Here is a 21667-nt window from a genome sequence, read left to right as displayed (position 1 = left end):
ACATTAAACCAGACACCCGCAAGTGCATTACTATATACTGGATGGGGAAGTCGCCGTCTACGGAATACCATCTGAATACTCCGATAAACCAGGTCCAATTACGTTCTTCATTCTTGTAAAATGATATTAACACAATGATTCTATTTACAACTATAATGTGTAAGTATTGCTGAAGGGTGGTACTACAGGATTCCACTTGGTAGACTAACCGTTACACATTCGGCACCAACGGATACAGGGACTCTATTTATCCACCATGGATAGATCAGTGAATGTTGCGTCGGAAGAGTAAGTTTTAGGGTCCATACATATTAAGCTATGGGTGTTTTTTGGGGTCTAGACATTGATAAATGCGTTACAGCGTAATAAAGTTGATCCTTCAATACCTCAAGGAGAATAAGCTAAACAAGTCCCTGATGATGCTGCAAGAAGAAAGTGGTATATCACTGAAATGTGTACCAAGCGTGGATTCCCTGATAGCTGATGTACACATGGGACGGTGGAACCGTGTTTTGGATGTCGTGGACACCATGAGGCTGTCCCAGGGCACTTTGTTTAAACTATATGATCAGGTAGGTACCCATTGGTATCAACATATTACCCAGATAATACGCGAATTGGTTGACCTCAGGGAGGGTACTATCGCCATGGCAGTGCTGGAGAATGCTATACCAATTCGTGAAATGCAGCTAGAAGCACCTGAAACATATCGCAATTTGGAAGGAATATGTAAAAAACGTCCAGCTGAGACGCGTGAAATATACGCAGCCGCCACATCTGATTCCGGAGGACAGCAGAGTCTGACTAAGGATAAGAGGCGCGCCCTGGTGGCAGAGGCACTTAAAGATGAAATTGACAGTGTACCGCCATCTAGACTCGTGGCATTACTTGGAATGGCCATGAAATGGCAGCAGAATGTAGGTATAATATCAGACAGTGGGCAATTCGATCTATTCCGAAATACATCCACCTCAAGCTCTAAGGGTGACGAGCTCTGCGTCAAGGATGTGGGCAAGATTATACGGTTTGCTGAGTCATCGCACCCCGAATGCGTAGTATTCACACCTAGCGGGCAGTATCTCATATCGGGGTAAGTTTCTTGGGTAAAAGTGCTACATAAGACCCAGGTCCTCTGATGGCTTTATTGAGGTTTGGAATTGGCATAGTGGCCAACTTGATTTAGATCTGGAATACCAGAAAAACGATCGCTTCATGTTACACGACACGCTGATCGTGAGCCTTGCGGTAAGTCGCGACTCCGAGATCCTGGCCAGTGGTGACAAGGATGGCAACATAAAGATATGGAAGATTGCTACCGGCGAGTGTATGAGGAAAATGGATAATGCCCATGACGGTGCTGTGACATGTATGACGTTTAGCCGGAATTCCATGAGCCTATTAACTGGCTCCTTTGACAAAACTGCCAAGTAAGTTCTACGTTACACGGTCCATGGCTATCCAGGATCCATGGTTTGAAATCAGGTAGATCCATCAAAGAATTTAAAGGGCACCACTCAATAGTGAACGCAGCAATATACTCCTATGACGGTAACAAGGTGATCACAGGTTCAAGTGACGGTTACATCAAGGTGTGGGACAGCCGAACAGGCGATTTGTTGAAGTCCTTCCTGGCGTACACGGGTCCTGGCTCAGGAACACAGATACCCAATGATTCACCACGCGCTGTGAACTGTATTATCGCATTGCCTTACACGGGAACCGATGAGCTCATCCTTGTATGTACTCGCTCGACTTCATTGGTGATATACAAACTAAATGGGATATCAGTAAGGAACTACAGTATAGAGGAGGCCCCAAACAGTAACTTCCTTGATGTCGCTGGTAGGTTATTCTATGTAACAACATATAAGTGCAGTGTCCCGGAAAATGAACTGGGTGTACACAGTCGGTGAAGGTAACCAGCTCTACTGTTTCAACAAAGCAGGACCACTGGAGTACACCTTCAGGGTGCATGAAAAAGATGTTATCGGCCTTGCGCATCACCCCCAAGATGCCGTGTTGGCTACGTGGTCACTCGATGGTACCATCAAGCTCCTGTATCCCCGATGATGCAACTTATAGTCTAATTGTCACGGCTTACCGTGCTATAGTGGTTTACACTACATACTGGCTCCAGGAGCCACGATGTTAGTACTTCCATAGAGAAGCGCGCCCGTCGCGCGTGGTAGTATATATGTCCTGTGTAGTCACAATACACTATATAGAACTAGGATGTGTACGTCATAATATGTAAAGCATTAGAGTGGTTACCAACTGGGTACTTGATTCTATAATTACCACTTCCTGAGGAAGAATTCTTGTGTAACATGGACCTAGACAACCCAATCCAATTAATGTGTTAGGCACGCCCTTGGTTAATACAAGTCCAGGAGAAGTCCACTGTGTATAGTGTGCCATGGATTCCATTCTGTCTAATCCTAGGAATGTAAAGGCTGCTGTAACCGGAGAGCCTGCATCTTCAGTAACTCGTACAATGCAGCAATCTGTAATGAAGTCATCCATAGCTAACAAGAAGGAATGCGTCCAGTGCATTCTGGCCTTTCTGGGCACCAAGGGCTTCCAGCCATGCTCAGCCAAGGATCTACTGCGATCGCCACCGTTGCAGACCCTGTTGGATATATGGAACTTCTTATTCAGGTAATGGACGTACCGCACGACTCTATTTATTCCAGGCTCTTGGACCCTAGTGCCAACGTAACCAAGGATAACATGGTTGTTGAGGTCCCCAAGTTTTTTAAAGAGTTTGCATACCCGCACATCATGAAGACCTCTAACCTGCGTACTCCCACTGCTGACCACCAGTGGGAGTCTAACCTGATCGCACTTTCATGGTTGTGCAAGTTGCTCCTCTATGAGCAGGAGGTATGTATATTATCTGCTATGTACACGATTACAGTGCTTCGGCAAGAGTTTTGACAATGTGGCTGTTAAAAGGCAACATTTACCCATGGGTATAAATGCCCAGGCTACCATCTCAACATCTGCAGTGGACCATTTTGTAACGGAGCAAGCTAGGAAGCACTTTAACCTTTACGTTAGAGGTGAAGAGAACAGCGTCGAGCTCATGGCGGACTTCCAAAGCGCTATATCAGACCTCATACTGTCGACCCAGGACTCCGTGGACAAGAAAATGATAGAACTTGAGGTTGTGCGCGACAAAGCTCTGAGCCTACAGGATGAGCTGGAGAACTACTCCCGCACTAAGGAGTGGATGAAAACCGCTAAAGCTGAATTGCAACGTATCGAAGAGCTCACTGCATCCATACGTGGTTCGTGTTTGCACGCTGTAAGTGACCTAGGGTATGTACATAAGCCACAGGTGGAAGCTTTGAAGTCCCATAACCACACCCTACGCGAAGAGGAGGCTGCCTTGTCACTACAAGAGGAGCAGAACCGTGAGCTTGAACGGATTATAGAGAAACAGGATATAAACAAGAACGCAGTTATTGAACTTAACCAGGCAATAAGGAAGCTTAAGGCGCATATATCGGATAGTAATAGAAGGATTAAAGAGCTGCAACACGAGATCGTGATTGGGGGCACTAAGGTAGTTATCCAGGCACAATTATATACGTACCTGCAGACCCAATTGGCCGAGGACCAGGTTATGCGCGCTGGCAGCGCCCTAGAGAGCTTGCACGAGTCAATGAAGAACATATTGGCGAACAAGGGGCAGTATGCAGAGGCGTGGCACAGCCTAGAGCCACTTAAGATTAACTGCAAAGGCACTCATACAAGCGATATCCTGGGGGTGCCACCCAGTGCCTACAGTAACGTGGTTGACGAAATGATCAACCGAGATAGAGATATGCTGCGCATGAGCAGGGATACACGTACAGCCCTGGAGTTATCCAACCAGGAGTTGGAATCACTGTATAATTCAATCGCAAAGGAAATTTCAGACACCCTCCGCAAGGTGTCATCGCTATTCCAGACCCAGCTGCGCGAAGAGAAAGACTCGGCTTTGCAAGCTGAGGCCACGAACGTGGCCAATAGCATACGCGCCACTAAGATGGAGGAGCTGGTAGGTACATGTGTTGTATATAACATACTGAAGGAACGTGCCAAAAGTGAGCTTGCCGGAATCCAGGAGGCAGTGGCCGAGGCCCAGAACCGATTACGAGAACAGGAATCCCAAGCCCAAACCAAATGGCAGGAAACAGTCAACAAACTAAAGGAAGTAGGTATATGAAGCGGTACTTATCACGGCATATAGGCATATACAACCGCACGGAATACTAAGCAGGAAAACCGCGAGATGCTGCAAGAGTAAGTACGGGACTAGAACATATGATATTATGCAGCCTGATCGATACGGAAAACAGGATTTTACAAGAGAATAAATCACGCCAACAAAATACAGCATAATGTAATAGGTACAAAAATTATGTCGCTTCCTCGATGTATAGGGGATTGGGTTCCCACCAAGGCATAATGCTGAAAAAATATGCCCCCAAAACTTGGTACATGGCCTTAGCAAACCTCGATGGGCGCTGGACAGCAGTGGCTTCGCGAGGCTCCGAAACCTCTACTTGATTCGGCAAGTCGTTAGACGTATCGGTAACAGGGGTATCGACGTTACCAGCGATGTCAGTGTCCCCAGGGGCTACAAAGCCACGGACGTACGATATTACGCGACCAGTTGTGCGATAAGTGTAGAGGCACCCATTGATGATTTTTCTCGTGATCCACCAATTAAACAAAGGTAGCCTGGAGATCCTAACGATGCTAATTGCTATCAATACATACAAACAGTAGCAAGTCGTGACAATAATGTAACTGTAAGCAGGCATCTTCAAAAGAAATGATAGCAGCATTATCTTTACATACATCTCCAAGTTGTAATCACGCAAAAGAATACGGAGAAATGATGGCCTCTCAATATCATCAGAGGCAACACTCACATCATCATCGTCAAAAGGCTCACCCGAGCGCATGAAACGCCTCTGTTGCACCATTGCCTCCCGCATAATGGTATATAGAGCATCCTTACTTGGTGGGTCCTTGGATCCCGTTTCTAAGGACCTTTGTATCAGGAGTTCCTTGTAGGCATCGGCAAAGCGATCCTGCCAGTCCAAATATGAACAAAGACACATAAATAATACCAGATTCTTTTCATTCTCATCTAAGTCTTCCACGTCAAAGTAGGTGATGCCGGTGGCAGAGGACGCGGCGTCCGGGGAAACGTCATCATGGCTTACCTCCTCTGAATTGGCCCCTAAGCCACCTGTATCTTTCCAAGCGCCATCATCTGGCATTTTCATTGGCCATTCGCTTAACAATTCACCGCGAATGTACCAATAAATATCAATGTGGTGTGTAACAGTCCATCTGTTTCGGCAGCCGTTTGGCTGGGGTCGAAGCTTGAGGCATGGTGTTTATAGGTTCAATGTGCCACTATTTTACTATTTATTTATCGCACCCTGTTTCTCGGTTACCTGGAGGAGTTATTGAAAGGATTACTACTACCATAGGTGTTATATTCACGTATCTAAGGCCAATAGACACAATGCTGTTCAAGCAGTTTTGCTCAAACCCGTGTTTTTTGCGCGGGGTTAGCCGATTATCGACATCCGCTGCCGTTAAAACTTCAGCAGCAGCCAAGTCCTTTTGTAACATGGCGTCTGAATCTGCTGCCAGGCGTCGCCTGGCATCGACATATATATTTGGCTGTTCTGCGGAGCCCATGTTAGGTGCAAGGTTTGTAACAGTAGAATCGGAACGCTTACGCCCTAGCGTAAGTATGGAAAAGCCGGCTGCCACAGCTGTAGAAAGCTGTGATAACGGGTCTGCCAACGGCTCACTCACATGTACTGGAGAGGAGGATGATACCGAGGGAACAGAACGCAGTAGAACGGCACATCGCACATCTGTAACCACTGACGCCAAGGATGCTTCCCAGACCAAGCCGATACTCAAGAACGGAGCCAAGGAATTTGGCAACGTATACAAAATGCACGAACCTACCATGTTTGGCGATTGGAGCCACATGGGTAGGGTCAGCGACTTCTAAATAGAACTCTGTGTAATATAATTACTCAGTGTGTTTGCGATGTGTACTACGGTCACTCAAACGAGAACTCTGCGTAGTTGTAGAGTAGCTGTGTATATTCTCGCAAACGAGCCTTGCAGCTCTCGATGTCACCCTCTCCCATGAACCTGATTTCTACAAGGAAGCAGTTTGGCGAAAGTGGTGTCTGCGGGTTGCAGTCGAGGTAATGCCTCAAGACGGCTATCTCCGCTTGCATAGCGGTGCCATAGTGGCTCCCAAATACGTGACCACAAACAAACATGCGATTCTTTACCTCAAAGTTTACCATGGGAAGCACGGAGACTATGTCGATGCCCACAGTGCCTCCAACAGTACGTATGATCATATCTTCAGCCGATGCCACGACTCTGTCCCTGTCTAATTCAACCAGCGTACATTTACCAGCAAGTGGACTCGGAGGCTTGTGTATGAGCAGCTCCAACGTAGTGTTGTCATCCGTCGCAGCTTTACTGGTAAAGTTCACAGCAGTGTGAGACTGCGCTACTGATTTCCGTGTGTATATCACGCGTTCGTAAACCTCCAAACGCTGCGTTTCCATTAAATTAGAGAGTGTGTTTATAAACTGGCGATAGCGATCGCTCTCAAAGAGAGGATCGTGCAAAAGTACGGCAGACCTGTCCGATTTTCCTTCCGAAGGCATAACCTGCAAAGGATCGAACTTGACACAAGGGTCCTTGAATATACCCCTAACCACGTATTCATATTGCTTTTTAGGTGTAGCTATAGCGGTATCAGTTGATAGGCGCAATTGGCATTCCTTGAGGAATTCATCCAGATCTATACCTGAATCGTTCTTAGCGGCATCGGCGTCCGACACAGTTGCTCGCCAATCCTCTCTGTAGCTGATAAATGTTACCGGTGGCATATTTACACCCCTCAATTGTATTCTGGAACATTGTTTAGAACTAACATTAGCCAGCACTTCGTGACTCAAGAACGCGGCTCATACGACGCGCGTAATAGTTCTAACATCAGTTATTAGGTCTACCGATAAGTAAACGTTTTTTCCACTGCTAATAGAGCTACACATTGGAAAGGAACCCACCTTACGGCGGTTTTGTAATATGTTTCCCAGCTACTGTAGCGGTAATTAACGGGTGGGGTATTAGGACATCGGTACTGCCATATAAATTGGCATTCATGGATAATTAACCATTGTACTTGATACCGAAAGAGTCTAGCACACTACGCCGGCCTCTGCGCTGAGAAGGCGCCCGAAATTAAACACCGGCGCGACACATCACCCGAGACGTAATGTGCCAACTCCTATATCGAGTGGATGCGTATTTAGTTATTTGGTACTCTTCCATATGAAAGTGTGTGCCAACATTTATTTTAAAGCTACTCTAGACTTTCTTAAGTATAGTATGCAGCAGCGCTACTAGGTTGAGGTGATGTTACTATCATTTCCTTGTTTAGATGCAAAGCGAGATTGATCTGCTATATCTTGGACATACAGGATCGTGTATATTAAATGCACGTAGGAAGATAGATCAAAATCCTGGAACTGGTGATGTCATATCAGTTGTTCCTCACATTACCTGGATGTGGATTTCACAGTAACGATGGACGGCGACTCAAATGTTCAGGAAGAGCAACCAGTGAATGTGCCTGACGTTGTCGACGAATCTCGACCGTCTGTGGACAAATCGGACAGTGTTCTTGGTGATTCGGCGAAGACGTTAAACTATCGTGGCGAGCTAACTATAGACCAAGGTGAAGTAGAGCGTATAAACAATTTGATCTTACATGCGAACTTTCGTTTTGTTATTTACGTCAATGAAACTGCCAAACAGCCACCCAAGAAGACCAGACTTGATCCGTCCTTGAGTTTAAATGACAGTTTTGGCAGCTCCTTTGAAAGTCGAACGCGTAAATCGTTATCGACACTGCAGTCATTAGACAGTCGTGATGATGATGCTTTAACGGTATCATCATATGACTTGTCAGAAAAGCGCTCGTTACGCAAGCGCAAGCAGCGTGTACGTTACTACGAAGAGTTTGCCGAGGACCCCGTGGATGGAAACTACCGTGAGGTCAAGCAGGAGAAACCACAAAAGACCCAAAAGGAATCGTTGAAGAAAGCAGGTAGCATAGGAGGGTACGATCAGCGCCAGGTACAACAGCTTTATCGCGCTGTACCCGTCTTAAGTCGTAACCTGCCAAAGCTGCCCAGGAACACATGGGAGTACACCGCATACCGTCTGTTGCAACAGTTGAAATACCTGGATAGCGACAAATGGTTCTGGTACCCTGTTGATCCCGTGGCCGACGGTGTTCCCACCTATTCCAAGGTTATTAAGACACCTATGGATTTCTACACTATAATCGAGCGGTTACACCTTAGGCAGTATCCTAATCCATTCGCATTCCAGTGTGATGTTAGGCAAATATTCTTCAATGCCTTTTTATTCTACCCTCCCGATAATCGCATATGGCAGGCTGCAGAGCATTTAGCCCGCGCTTACGAAGAAAAGCTAGGTCAAACTCGCTACCTTCATCCGGATGAATTCCGTGAACTTTTGTCTACCGGTGAGGATGCCATGCGTTCTACATTGCTCGATTACAATGAAGCCACGTTCAATCGCAAGAGCAAGATGGCTTCCACCTCATTCTCTAGTATGGATGATATAGACCTTAGCAGGCCACTTGAAAAGCGACGTGCAGCACAGAACAACCGCCACAAACACATTCTCGACCAGTTTATGTACAATGACGATGACGACGACAGCTTTAACGAGCTGTCGTCGGTAGCGTCTGCAGATGAGTATATGATGCCCGTGGACTCTATCCGCGCCAATCAACGCGGAAATAAGAGGAGGGGGGGTAATACCAAGTCATCACATGGTGCCAAAAAGTCTGGTGTGGATGGATACGATCTCAGCGACTCCGAATCGAGGATGCGCTACGTTGGCAACTTTATCGCACCCGAAACTGGTTACGTACCCCCTCCACCAGCGCCTATTCCACCCGGGTTGCAGAAGGCCGGTGGATTTGAGCGCGGGCTCACACCAGCACAAACACGTACATTGGATATCAACCTATCGCGGCTAGCCCCTAACCAGCGTAAGGCGGCACTGGAGCTTATTGAAGATGACCTTGGCATATTAGCCGAGGTGTTCATGAATGACACGTCGTTCACGTTTGACCCGAATTTACTCTCCGTGGACAAGCAACGCCGTGTGTTTGTTTATATCAACCAAATGGCTAAGCGCAACCTCGAGGACATGCAAGCAGCATTGGAGCGTAACCGTCGTATCAAGCCAGTGAAGCCTGGCACTAGTGAGCGTGATAATAAAGCGACCACACAGTCGAATCCCTCAGAGATGTTCGACGCTTCCAGCAGCAGCAGTTCCGAGATATCGGATGTGGCATCTAACTTCCTAAGCTCAGATGACTTCTTTGAGTCATCTGACGAGGAGCATTCAGGGGCCCATAATGGTACAGCTAAATCTGGTGTCAAGGATACATCATTACCGGAGTACACGCCAGTGGACGAGTTGAAGCCCGAAAAGGTACAACTGACTCGCGGTATCATGGGCGACCATGCTGATTTCCTAGATCACGTGGAGTCGCCTCCAGCTAATGATGACGGCACCCCTGGACAACAGGGCAAGAAGACCGCGTGGATGGAGTGGAAGGGCCAAGCTATACATCACGGTACGGTAGCGCAGCAGAACGGCGTGAAGCCACGCAGCGTCGATGAACAAATAGCTGAGTCCTTTGACGCTAGGATATAAACTATATCGTGTGTAATTTAATCACAAGTGTCACTTTATTGTTTGTCACCACCGCCTAGCGGTGTCTGGTTGTTCTTGGCGTACTCCGATGCCGCAATTGAACGCCACGCTGTGGTAATTGTATTCAAAAGACCTGAAACCTACTGTCATCAGCTGAAGCCTCGACCTTGGCCTTTAGCTTGCTTATAGCCTTAGCGGGGTCAAGACCCTTGGGGCAAGCCCGAGTACAGTTGAGAATGCCGTGGCACCGGTAAAGCTTCATGCTGTCATTCACATCAACCATACGCTCGACGGTGTACTCATCACGACTGTCCTCTATCCAACGATATGCCTGCATAAGCGCAGCAGGACCAATGTAATGCTCCGGGTTCCACCAATATGACGGGCACGATGTAGTACAGCAAGCACATAAAATACACTGATACAGATTAAACAACACACAGATAAACTACCTCATACATGCCGTCAAGAAGAGCACGATCCTCCCTGGATTGCAGAAATTCGGCTTCACCGGACTGTTAAAAGTTAGGATATATAGCAACACCCTACCTTAGGAGTCTTTCGCTTAAGCCATGGCTGAACTGTACGGTACTGCTCATAAAAATTAGTCATGTCCGCTACAAGATCACGTAAGACGTACATACCAGGCAATGGCTGTATTTCCACAGAATTACCCTGGTTTGTACACGATTCAATTGAACGGAGACATGCTAAACAGTTTTCACCGTTAACGTTCATCGCACAGCTGCCGCAAATACCTTCCCTGCAGCTTCTACGGAAAGATAGTGTGCTATCCTGAAATTCGTTAGCATAACAGACAAAAACCAGACCGACACATGTAACACTAAAAACACACCTGCTCATTCTTAATCTTTATAAGCGCATCCAATATCATAGGACCACAAGCAGCGGTGTCCACTTTATAACTTTGCATACGAGGACGCTTTCCACTCTCAGGCGAGTACCTAAAAACAGAAAAGGTAACGCCATTCGCAGAAAGGCGCCTGGCGCAACGCCTTATTAAACCATAATTGCAAACTGACATTGCTAATATTAATCCATTGATACTGTATATAAATCACACTTGGGGACTCGCGGAGGCAATGCCGCCCATGCAATAAACGTAACTACACATTTAGGCAGAAGTTTTAAAAAATGAAAGTAACTCGCCAGACCACACCTCTAGCCCAGATGTGCCTATAACACGCTTGATAGAAAGCTCAGAAACCTGTACACTCTATATGTTGTCCATGTCAACTCACATATGCGCCAAAGCGTTCCCGGGCATCCGCAACGTCACTGTTTAGGCATACGGCCACTTTGTTAGCGTCCTGGAGTATGATATACTTGGTACAGGGCCCACTTACCGTTGGCATTTTGATAACCGCTACCCACGTGAACACCGATGATAGCCTATGTAGAACGCTGTCCAACACGGCGCACGACCTCGTAAGGATGTTCATAACCAATATCCCCTGCGTACGCTCAAGCTTTGACGCTGCCATGGTGAGCCATGCCGTGTCCAGGAAGTTAGGGTGAGGTGACATTAGTGTAGACTTGCCAAAGTCAGAGTCACCCGTATCATCCAGTACATTGTTGATGTCCACCATTATACACGATATATCTATGTCGCCTACGTAATCGAGGTAGTCCATAGCGTCACCCGAAATGTGAACTAGAGCAGGACCATGGTCCGTGCAAGGTTGACCAGATAAAATGCGTACCGTAGCATCGGGAGAGTATCCAAAGTGTGCCTTTGCAATATCAGTTACCATATCATCTATGTCAACCGCGTGAACAGTGTAATCGGGAAAGATCACACGTAAACACCGAGGCAGGCTGCCGGAACCACTGCCAAGCACTGATAGGATCCCCGATCCTCGTGGCATGAACGCTGTGGAAAGCATCATGGCGGTTAAGTACTCACTAAGAGGGCTATTCGATAAAAACACCTCTGTGCCGTCATCGTTAACATAGTACCGCACCTCGGACTGCACGGTCTGTGGACTGCATGAAAATACCATTTGCCTAGTTATCACCTGGTGATATAACCCCGGTTCTGTATAATCATTCGCAAGAATCTCGTGAACCACAATGTCACCGGCGTATATCGACGAAGCGACCTTACGAGGTGCACGAAACGCACACGATTCACCGGCCTTAAGAATAGTAACCTTCTTGGTGCCACGTAGTGATATCCGTAGTAGTATATCACCCATGTTGTCCTGTATGTACGTCATCAGGACGTCGTCACCGAAACAAGCGTCAAAAGGATTGACAAAGCCTTTAGGAACAGAGGCGCTATCGCCAGAACTGCTAAACTTCAGCCAAAGTATTATAATGCGCTGCGCGCCAGCCTGCTGCGCCAGCTCTTCATTGCCTTCAGAGCTGGCATACTGCCAATAGTGCTCCTGCCCAGTGGGAATTATGATGGCCGCAGTGGGTATCTGTACATCGTCCGCCACCAAGCGATCGTACACCGCCGCAGTGAAACAAACTTTTGTTTTCAGGTCCTTGGGATAAATGTCGAATGTCACACGCCTGCCAGCACTGTACTGACCCAAATTGGATCCTAAAACTACCGCGCCCTTGGCAGTACTTATACGTTTAGGCAGTGCGCCAATCTCAAATTCATCAAGAGGGATATGAGGCATCTCAGACATGAGACATTGACGACGTTTAGCTGTAGCAGGACCCTTGCGATATATACCAAATAGAAACTGGATCATGTGAGCTTTCTTTGAATTAGCATTGTATAAAGGATAGATATCCACGTAATAATCCTTGAACAATAGATTACGAACAAGCTCAACCACGACGTAATCCTGAGCTAATGAAAATATAAGAAACATGTCATCACGGTCCATAAATGATAACGTAGCCTCAATGTAACAACGAGCGCGATCACGCGTGATAGTCTGTGACTCGCCCTCAGCAACCGATATGTAAGCGTCAAAAAACGCCTTGTCTATAATGATCTTAGAATGGTCATTGAACTTAGTAGCTATGTCACTACCAAATGCAGTGTAACTTGAACTGGATACATCCATGTCAACCCAGTGCATAGAATTGCGATGGTCTTTGCCACGCATCTCATCCAAAACGGATCTACAAAAATCCAAATTATAAACATGAGTGTAACCCATATCATATAGTCTAAAGGGCAACAAAGAGTTGCCACAACCAACGTTAATAACTACTGAGTTCCCAGGGTCGTGTTTATACCCATTGGATGCATCGAAGGGTACCTTACCGTATAAGCACCGATTAAAACTGGATAGAAAGTCATCCAAGGTGCCATACCAATCAAAATCCTTCAACTTAGGGTTACTGTAAAATCTACCCCAATAGTCAGCATTGCGGAAGAATGAAGCATCAGTGGGAAATACATCCATGGTCACTAAGGAATGGGTCTACGGCATAAATGACCTTTGAAAACCTCTATATTGTGGATAGGAGTGCCCAAACGTCTAGTTATTACACGGGAAAATACCGGAAGAAGCTTACGCTCAACCAGTGAAATTGATATCCCCGGGTTGCCAACTCGACCTATGCGGCCACTTCGATGCATATACGCCGTCAAATCTGCATAGAATTAAACTAAATCACATAGAATTACCATGTGGGAGATCGTAGTGGATCACATGAGTGAAACCACTGAAATCAATGCCGCGGGAGTTCAACTGCGTTGATAACACTATGCTCTGCACAGGTCTGCTGCCTCCTTTACGAGAGCGACCTTTAAATTGTATGGAGCCAGATAGATTCGATTGAATCACCGTTTGAAACGAACGCTTGCGTTCAAGCTTTGTCTGGCGACAGTTCAACACAGTTATTTCACTGCTAGGGAACTTATCACCAAGGTAGGATTCCAAGAATTGTGCGGTGCCCTGTAAGGTATTATAATGATACTTAATCCTCTAGTCTAATACACACCACGGTGTGTATGTATAAGCAATGAAGACCGTGCACATGTAACGCGCAACCTACATTGGAATCGCAGAAGATGAGTGCAGACTTGTCATATGGATGTGCCTGTAGAATCTTGCGCAGTAACGCCAATTTGGCATCAGGAACGCTATAGACAGCCATGGTATGCAAGATGTTAGGTGGAAGGCTATTATCGGTGACACTATCCTCATCACCTTGATCAAGTTGTATGTCCTGACCATTTTGTATATCTTTACACCCAGAAACTATCTCGCCCAGTTTACCAAAGCATTCTGGTACAGTATCGAGCCTAGATGCCGAAAGGCATAAGACATATTTGCCAGTGTTGACCTTTAGGGCACTGATCCTGGGTGAGGGCTTAACGCCACTCAACATAGCGTCCAAAACAGCCTTTACACTAGAGTTCTCAAGCTCTTTAGAAGTACTCTTAACAACTCGCTTGAGTTGTAACAGTCCATCATATTCGTCAATAACACAGTACTTAACGCGTTTCGGGTCCAATAACTTATGGGTTTTCCACAGAGAATGAGCACGCCCGGGAGTAACGAACATGACGCCAATAACCCGACGTATTTCTATAGGCACAGAGGCATTACTAACACCACCTTTTCCTAGCGAGTTGTAGAATTCATCAACAGCTTTAGTACATTCACTAGACAGCTGTTGCTGCCGCCGACGGAGATCCCTTATAGCCCGCTTCTGGTGAGATACGTTGGCATTACCAATTAATAAAATTGGCTTGATCTCAGATACCAAACGAACACTTGGTGCCACAGTGTTAACATGGGTTTCAGATGGGCTTTCTACAACAGGGCGGCCCAGTAATTTAGCGCCCAAAGCGCGAAATATATCAGCAGCCTTGGAACGTAATGGTGTTGGTGGTTTTGATTGTACATGAGATTCCTGAGTCTCTGACATTTGGTCGTACGTGCTCCACAATTCCTTTAAGACCCCGTGGCTCTGTACCGATAACTCTATAGATGGTGTAAGTACCAGCATCTCTTCAGTAAATAGAGCCCGTAAATAGCGTATTATATGATCACGCTCTATTAGAGTGCCATCACTATTAGTGAGCGGTATGTCACGTAGAAGTAACCGGTCCAGCAAAGGTAACAAGTATGCCAAGGTTTTACCAGAACCGGTTGGCGCATGGATGACCATAGAACGGACAGGCTCATATTCACCCGATGAAGTGTTTAAGAAATCCTTTATAGCAGGAATGTAACGGCTCTGAGTAACGGTTGCCCTTGATATGCCGTGCTTCGCAATAGCAGATATTAGCCCCTTGTTGACAATACCCAAAGAAGAAAAGCCAGACCTTTGTCCAGGAGTTGTCTCATCATGGCTAGCATCAGCAAATACATCAGCGCTAACGGAAAATAATGAATTCATGTCAACAATGGCATCAAAGCCAGCAGACTTTAGCTGATCAAGCTTGCCATTCAGAGCATCGACCAAAGGACCACCCCGCTTCGTTAATCCCTGACTAAGATCACATCGAAGTGAACGCATACCCGGTGATTCTAGCTCTAATGCATTAAACTCCTTGCCAGTGAAGTCCAAAGATTTAGTATAGCCAGGATCTTCCCTAGGATCCTGCAGATCGTGAGAGTTTGATGTCCCCGGCAATGCAGCATTAGACACCTGCTTGGATTTAGGTGTTGTCCTACCAGAAGGTATTACAACGTTTACTTTGTCCGACTCTATAGGATGCGTGGAAGCGAGTTTTGTAGCCTTAGTGCTCGAACTAACAATCTCAACCGATTGCTTTGCCCTTGGGTGGATCGAAGCGACCCTATCCTCAGAAAGAGGAGATACACGTAATTTCTGCTTACGCTGGTTACTGTGGGCAATGCGTTGGAGTAGTGGGTTCACTGGCTCTGTGGACAACCTCAGAAGCTGCTGGTTGTCCTTGGCCATCCTACGGTTGAACATGGATATGGCCAATGTTGGCTGCGAATTCATGCCCTTGTGTCCCACTGGTGATCTCCCCGTGAAGCTTGGATCCGATTTAATGGGCGGCACTTTGGAAGTGTCAACACGGTTTTGATGAGCAGCATTGCCGCCCTCTTTAACTATCCATCTATCAGCCACGCGATTCGATTTCAAAGACCCATGTACAAGCCCGGAAAGCTTCTTTTTGGTTATATAATCATAAGAGTTATAGCCAGAGTCTTTTTTCTGGTTGCGCGGTTTACCCTTCTGGTGAGCGTGTTGTTTCACAAATCCACGACCTGTAGCGTATTCTGTGTCGGAATAAACATCATTAACACTTGTGTTGTGAATTAAACCAGCATCATGGCGTTGTGGTTTGTTGTATCGGTTTCGATGTTGAGCTTGAGGTGGTTGTTTCCCATCTACCCGCTGGTCAAATCGCTTTTTTGCAAATATGCCCACGGAAATGCGCCCAGGACCATAAAAAGGAAGACTGCCTAAATAACATAGGTAGGTGTTACTTCCACGTAGTGGATACTGATGCGAAATGTCTGCTAAACCGTGGCAACGAATATGTGATATTGGATTAACTTGTAGTGAGTAATCCACCAGCACTACTAAAACTGCGTAATGCGCACAGAGCTTAAGCCACATTGTTAAACATGAAAATGTAACATAGGAATTAGTATTCCTCTTCAGCCTTCCAACGACGACGAATTGACTTCTTCTCAGAACGTAACTGCTTCTCAAACTTCTTACGAGCCTTCTCAGCAGCAGTCAACTTAAGAATGCGACGCTTAGATTTCTCTTCAGCCTGGCGTAAAGCACGTGACTGAGCAGTAACAGCCTGGTCAAGACGGCGCAACAGAATACGAGTGGCCTCTATACGGTTGTCCAACAATGACCTGTGCTTGTGACACTTGACCACAATATTTACACCCAAAGCCGGTGAATAACGAATCAGCTGCACGCAGTTGCTGGATTTGTTGACCTTCTGACCACCAGGACCGGTACCCTTGATGTAGTACTCACGCAACGGGTATTCAGACCCGTGCCTCTCCCGAAGTATACGACGTAACTCCGACAAGGTGTCATCTCCAGTAAAACCTGAACCTCCAACAGAAGAAGAGGCCCCTAAACTCTCCTCAGAGGGTGACAAACTTCGAATGGCAAAAATGTAATCACCTTTATACCTATGATTACATCCAAGTCCCAACCCTAAATGATCATCTATAACGCTACAATATCCGTTACTCAACGTATTCAGAACTTGGTACGTACGTGAATGTAAGAATCCTGAAAATCTAGTACGGCAAACAGAAAATAAATAACCATAACCTAATCTTATACAAAAGATCAGTATATAAATAAAACACTTCGATAGTATCATATAAACATATATGCTGCCCGGAAAATAATATTAAATCAATCTTTGACAGTGATATAATGAAGATTCCTATTGAAATTTTTGATCAATAAGCAAAATGCACTTTATTATGCGATCTATATCTGTATAAACCTAGAATATAGCATATATAACAACGAATACCAAATAAATTTGAATGGACCGTCTACCAAAGCGTAATGATTGCACATCCGGCAAATGAAGGGTAGGATGTGTAGTGAAATCAATAGCTAAACATTTTCTAAGCATATTAAACAATTCTTTAAAATTGTTATTAAATAATATATAACAGTGTGTACTGTTATTGAGACGTAAAAGGTAAACTCTATTCAAAGGAATAGATGCAATGGAGAATAACAACGAAGAATTACAAGAAAGAACAAGTAAAAAACAGAAAACTGATCGAGAAGAAAACGAAGAGGTATGCTTACTGCCATGTGTGCTTGCGTGTGAACATATAGTCATTGCCTTAACACTAAATAGACATGTACATACGTGCTACCAAGAGTAATACATAACATGTCTAAAAACTATTCAGGATTCTGACGGCTCAGTACAAGCGGAGTTCTTCTTCAATGATCCTACGGAAAAAGATCGAGATGGCATACTAACTATAATACAAGGGTGCCTCAAGAAAGTGCCATGGGAACCACCTAGCGGTAGTAACGATTCCACATACGGAATACTAGCAACGTTGATCACAGAACAAAGTAATCTAGGGACAGTTGTCAAATCTGATGATAAAGATGATCCATACGTACTCTCGGTGCTCTCCATACTCAACCTCAAGCAGTATCAACAACTGGAGTCACTGGGACAAAGCTTCATCGCAATGGCAAAACAAGTAGGATCAGAAAATGATATACAAACTATGCAAAAACTAATTACAGGAGAAAGAAGCCAAATCGGCTTTCTAATCAATGAGAGAATGGGCAACATACCAATACAACTCATTGGGAACCTACATAAATGCGTTTATGATGACTTACAATGGTCACTGGAAAATACAATTGACGACAATGAAAGGAAATACTACCACTTTACGCACCTGATGGGAATAGCACGGGTGTATACCGAAAATCCAACAATGATGACAAAAGAAAACACTGTTTACGTAAAACCAGAAGAACGATTCTACTGCGAAGAATCTATACTTGATTTAGTATGGCACACAGGAGAATCAAATAAAGTAGACTTCTACGGAAAAGACAACAATACTAAACCCATAAAGTCGAAAGTAATACCGGAAGCCATGGTGTTATACTGTCTACCAATCAAGAAGTTCAAGTTTGTTGTACAGAAAATTGCAAAAACTTTTGTCGATGTCTAGGAACGATTCCAATGTTAAATGCTACAAATATTAACCAAATAAGCAATAATCCCGCAAATAATTATTAATTAATATTATGTGTAGCCATAGTTGTAGTTGTCCTACAGCACTCAATTGGGATAGACATCACTTTATTAGAGAATAATAGCCAGTATAATAACAATTGTACTTAGTTTTTAGTACTTAACATAGGTGTGTGGGTAATAGCCTTCGGACGCAGAATATTTTACCAAAGTGAGAACACGACGGATAGAATACATACCGGGAAAATGTAAATTTTCACTCCAAAAGTATTATAAATGGATCAGAATGGCATAAGAAGAGACCTTACAATGGCAAACGATGGATTAAATATGTTTGATCAAGAATTGGTGCCCACAAGGACTACCGTGCAAAGAGGACGTGCAAGATTTGTGAATTCAGTTACCGACCAACTAAGAACATTTGACAACAATGCAGACGAACCGACAAACATTGGTAACACGGAAATTGATGACCAAATACTGCTAGGACAGGGTTCAGCGGATTATTACACAGTAGCGGCACCCATGATAGAAGGAAATGATGACAGACCCATGGGCTTTGCATCACTTAAAACCAAAACCTTTGACAATAACTTCAAGGACTTAGAAGGACTCAAACGCAAGGAAGAACTGTTGCATTTTTCTGAAAACTACCTTCATAGCAAATTGTATACACCTAAGTTGGAAGCGCTACAAAGGCTAGTGGAGCCTGGGAAGTATACCGGGAAAACTAAGCATAGAATAGGTAGTGATACGATAACATCAAAATATGCCTTAAGTCGCAGCACATCCATACGTAAAGAAGACGGGGAACATGCTACATCAGTAAGCTCTGGTGAAGGAAGAGCCCTTAGCGTACAATCTGGCAAATCGTATGGTGCCCAATTGAAGTTTGGTGAATATAGTGATCTAAAACAGACGTCTGAAGAAAGTAGATCGATAGGTGTCAATGAGAAAAAAGAAAATGTAGTCATGCTATTGTCTAGCAGCCAAGTGGTAAATGGAGTGAAAAAGAAAAAAATTACAATACCAAAATCTGCATATCAGCCATTAAACGATAACGAAACAAAGGGTGCAAAAGTAATCCTAAAAGTTGTAGGTAATGCAAAGGTGGAAAAGGAAAAGGAACTGGATAGAAATGATCCAATAACATGGATGCTCTCCATTGAAAACGAAATAGATAACCTAGTAGACACTATTGAATTATATGGAGACAATATAGTCAACCCCAAAGCTATAGTAACACAGTTGGAAGTCCTGAGACCACCATGGATGCCAGCAGAAATATTCTACTTATACTGTATGAAGCCTATAGGCATGAACCCAAATGAGTTCATGAAACTGGTAGAGTCAAATAATATGTTAAGATGTCGCGATGAACTGCAGAAGTTTAATGTAGTGAACACCAATGCCATGGGATATGTACTAGACGCAGAAAATGAAACTGTGGAACAACTCACTAAACTAAATAAGGTCCATAAAAGGTTAATGAATGAATATGATATATATACAAAAATACACACAAAAATGACAGAAAACTTCAATAACCAAGTGGAAGACCTCCTGAAAATTACAAGACAAGATCTCCGGCTAGCAGCAGGAGATACCTACCTACAATACGGATCCATAAAAAACATAACCACATGGCAAAAGGGTGATCCTGTAATGAGAGAAAAAGGGTTCTCACACGATAAAGCATCCAAGGATAAAATGAAAACATTGCAAAGGATGCAAGAAGTTTTCGGAGAAGGGACCAACGTCGCATATGATACGTCAGCAGTTGACGAGGCAAAGTATATATACTATATGAAACTACTGCAAGATATGGAAGATAGCGAACGAGATGAACTGCAACAGCAGCTTGCAAGAGATCGCACCCAGGCATTAGCCGAATACTCAGTAAGTAGCAATATATATAAACTAGACACAAACCAGGTATTGGAACCCGCGTTCAAACCACAAGAATGTCTAGCATGGAAAGCTTTAGGAGTGTCATGTAACTCAATAATTTGGAAAGTAAGCTTTTTAGAACTAAACCTGACCACCAACCAGATGTACAACACAATAGAATGTATGCCAGTAATCTACAAAATCAAAACACTAGAAGGAGCTGGATCTGAACTTATAAATATACTCAAGGAAGCATATAAACAAGCATTCACAAAAATAAAAAAGGTGGAACAAAAATATGCAGATAATAAAAATATCAAATTTGCAAATGGATTTGAAATCACAGATCATTGCCTAGTAGAAAGAATGGGATTCTTTGGGGGTAAGCACGCAACAAGTGATTTTATAACACAGCAGACACACCAGTATCAGAATTACTAGAAAAGATGCCGCAAATGAAATCAGCAGAACGTTTCTCCCAAGCACAAGTAATAGTTAGGGAAATCGCGAAAATGGTTAATAAATTTAAAAATATAGACTTTATACTACCACTAAAGTCAAGCAGAATCTACTTCTTTGCAGGAGGAGCAAAACTGTCAGCAGGTATCCCACAGTCACTGCTACACAAAGAAGCAAGGGATGCATTGAATAAATGCGTGAAAGTTACCATAGCATCACTTCTTTGGGGAAAGACTCTAGAGTGGTACCTCCCACCAGAAGCTAACGGTGATCCAGCATTCACACATGATACTAACGCAGTGTCAAAGGCACACGTGTGGATGATAGGGAAAATACTATACGAAGCAACGTGCCAAACGCCATTATCAAGAGCTGCACTGGATTACAACCAAATTGAACTATGCGAAGATGCGGATACAAGACAGTTTCTTAAAATATGCCTTTGCGAAAATGTAAAAGACAGGCCTACAGTAGAAGATATACTCAAACACCCCTTCATGAAGCGACATAAAGTTATGTACGGTATGTTTTAGGATGTTATGCCTACTCTAAGAATAAACAGGAGCACTGGGACCAATTGACGTCGGAAAAGTGCAATGCGCAGTGGAGATACTAGGTGATATCGAAACGATCGTATTGAACAAAATCAATCGTACCGAAAAAGGAGTTGCAGACTACGAACAAAATGATAACTGGGATATGGTTCTAGGAGATAGTGAAGGTAAGCAATGTGTAAATGGAAATGACCTGACAACAGACGACGACTTGTGGTCACCAAGTAGAATAGACAACAGTAAACTACAAGAAGACAACACAGTCACACTTAATGAATAATAACAATGTGTACATATAAAATGAACT

At 44.4% G+C, this 21667-nt stretch overlaps 11 protein-coding genes across 11 annotated transcripts; 6 read left to right on the top strand and 5 right to left on the bottom strand.

The window, feature by feature from the left end:
- The first annotated feature begins 101 nt into the window (after positions 1-101).
- BBOV_IV005340 (WD domain G-beta repeat containing protein) lies at positions 102-2158 on the top strand. The gene is made up of 6 exons (XM_001610413.2): positions 102-288; positions 362-572; positions 606-1090; positions 1128-1427; positions 1463-1842; positions 1877-2158. The coding sequence occupies exons 1-6, from the start codon at positions 257-259 to the stop codon at positions 2068-2070; spliced, it is 1602 nt and encodes a 533-aa protein (XP_001610463.1). The 5' UTR covers positions 102-256; the 3' UTR covers positions 2071-2158.
- An 88-nt stretch (positions 2159-2246) lies between these two features.
- On the top strand, positions 2247-4401 carry BBOV_IV005330 (HEC/Ndc80p family protein). Its single transcript, XM_051767732.1, has 8 exons — positions 2247-2658; positions 2694-2883; positions 2918-3307; positions 3341-3568; positions 3605-4045; positions 4079-4201; positions 4238-4290; positions 4326-4401. The coding sequence occupies exons 1-8, from the start codon at positions 2417-2419 to the stop codon at positions 4387-4389; spliced, it is 1731 nt and encodes a 576-aa protein (XP_051623255.1). The 5' UTR covers positions 2247-2416; the 3' UTR covers positions 4390-4401.
- Positions 4367-5329, bottom strand: BBOV_IV005320 (putative integral membrane protein). Its single transcript, XM_001610411.2, has one exon. It carries the CDS (start codon positions 5283-5285, stop codon positions 4407-4409), a length of 879 nt encoding a protein of 292 aa, XP_001610461.2. The 5' UTR covers positions 5286-5329; the 3' UTR covers positions 4367-4406.
- Positions 5330-5618: 289 nt separating this feature from the next.
- Positions 5619-6064, top strand: BBOV_IV005310 (uncharacterized protein). Its single transcript, XM_001610410.2, has one exon. It carries the CDS (start codon positions 5639-5641, stop codon positions 6032-6034), a length of 396 nt encoding a protein of 131 aa, XP_001610460.1. The 5' UTR covers positions 5619-5638; the 3' UTR covers positions 6035-6064.
- Positions 6065-7128, bottom strand: BBOV_IV005300 (uncharacterized protein). The gene has a single exon (XM_001610409.2). It carries the CDS (start codon positions 6936-6938, stop codon positions 6087-6089), a length of 852 nt encoding a protein of 283 aa, XP_001610459.1. The 5' UTR covers positions 6939-7128; the 3' UTR covers positions 6065-6086.
- A 460-nt stretch (positions 7129-7588) lies between these two features.
- BBOV_IV005290 (Bromodomain family protein) lies at positions 7589-9843 on the top strand. The gene has a single exon (XM_001610408.2). The coding sequence runs from the start codon at positions 7639-7641 to the stop codon at positions 9811-9813; it is 2175 nt and encodes a 724-aa protein (XP_001610458.1). The 5' UTR covers positions 7589-7638; the 3' UTR covers positions 9814-9843.
- BBOV_IV005280 (putative Succinate dehydrogenase [ubiquinone] iron-sulfur subunit 1 mitochondrial) lies at positions 9829-10886 on the bottom strand. The gene is made up of 5 exons (XM_001610407.2): positions 10670-10886; positions 10363-10608; positions 10266-10328; positions 9958-10231; positions 9829-9922 (listed from the first exon to the last, which is right to left on the bottom strand). Exons 1-5 carry the CDS (start codon positions 10856-10858, stop codon positions 9849-9851), a joined length of 846 nt encoding a protein of 281 aa, XP_001610457.1. The 5' UTR covers positions 10859-10886; the 3' UTR covers positions 9829-9848.
- Positions 10887-10928: 42 nt separating this feature from the next.
- Positions 10929-16353, bottom strand: BBOV_IV005270 (DEAD/DEAH box helicase family protein; the record flags this gene model as incomplete). The annotated part of the gene is made up of 6 exons (XM_051767893.1): positions 10929-11041; positions 11076-11144; positions 11181-13226; positions 13253-13398; positions 13433-13703; positions 13804-16353. 6 exons carry the CDS (start codon positions 16351-16353, stop codon positions 10949-10951), a joined length of 5175 nt encoding a protein of 1724 aa, XP_051623254.1. The 3' UTR covers positions 10929-10948.
- Positions 16354-16361: 8 nt separating this feature from the next.
- BBOV_IV005260 (RF-1 domain family protein) lies at positions 16362-17124 on the bottom strand. The gene has a single exon (XM_051767804.1). The coding sequence runs from the start codon at positions 17087-17089 to the stop codon at positions 16382-16384; it is 708 nt and encodes a 235-aa protein (XP_051623253.1). The 5' UTR covers positions 17090-17124; the 3' UTR covers positions 16362-16381.
- Positions 17125-17340: 216 nt separating this feature from the next.
- BBOV_IV005250 (p21-C-terminal region-binding family protein) lies at positions 17341-18504 on the top strand. The gene is made up of 2 exons (XM_001610404.2): positions 17341-17525; positions 17643-18504. The coding sequence occupies exons 1-2, from the start codon at positions 17451-17453 to the stop codon at positions 18432-18434; spliced, it is 867 nt and encodes a 288-aa protein (XP_001610454.1). The 5' UTR covers positions 17341-17450; the 3' UTR covers positions 18435-18504.
- Positions 18505-18553: 49 nt separating this feature from the next.
- BBOV_IV005240 (uncharacterized protein) lies at positions 18554-21660 on the top strand. Its single transcript, XM_051767009.1, has 6 exons — positions 18554-20356; positions 20393-20473; positions 20510-20729; positions 20765-21328; positions 21369-21527; positions 21564-21660. The coding sequence occupies exons 1-6, from the start codon at positions 18734-18736 to the stop codon at positions 21638-21640; spliced, it is 2724 nt and encodes a 907-aa protein (XP_051623252.1). The 5' UTR covers positions 18554-18733; the 3' UTR covers positions 21641-21660.
- Positions 21661-21667: the final 7 nt, after the last annotated feature.

The sequence above is a fragment of the Babesia bovis genome, assembly GCF_000165395.2.
Source record: "Babesia bovis T2Bo chromosome 4 map unlocalized Chr4_1, whole genome shotgun sequence".
NCBI classification, from domain to species: Eukaryota; Apicomplexa; class Aconoidasida; order Piroplasmida; family Babesiidae; genus Babesia; species Babesia bovis.
The sequence above is the reverse complement of the archived record's forward strand: the minus strand, read 5'-3'. Positions and strand labels throughout refer to the sequence as shown.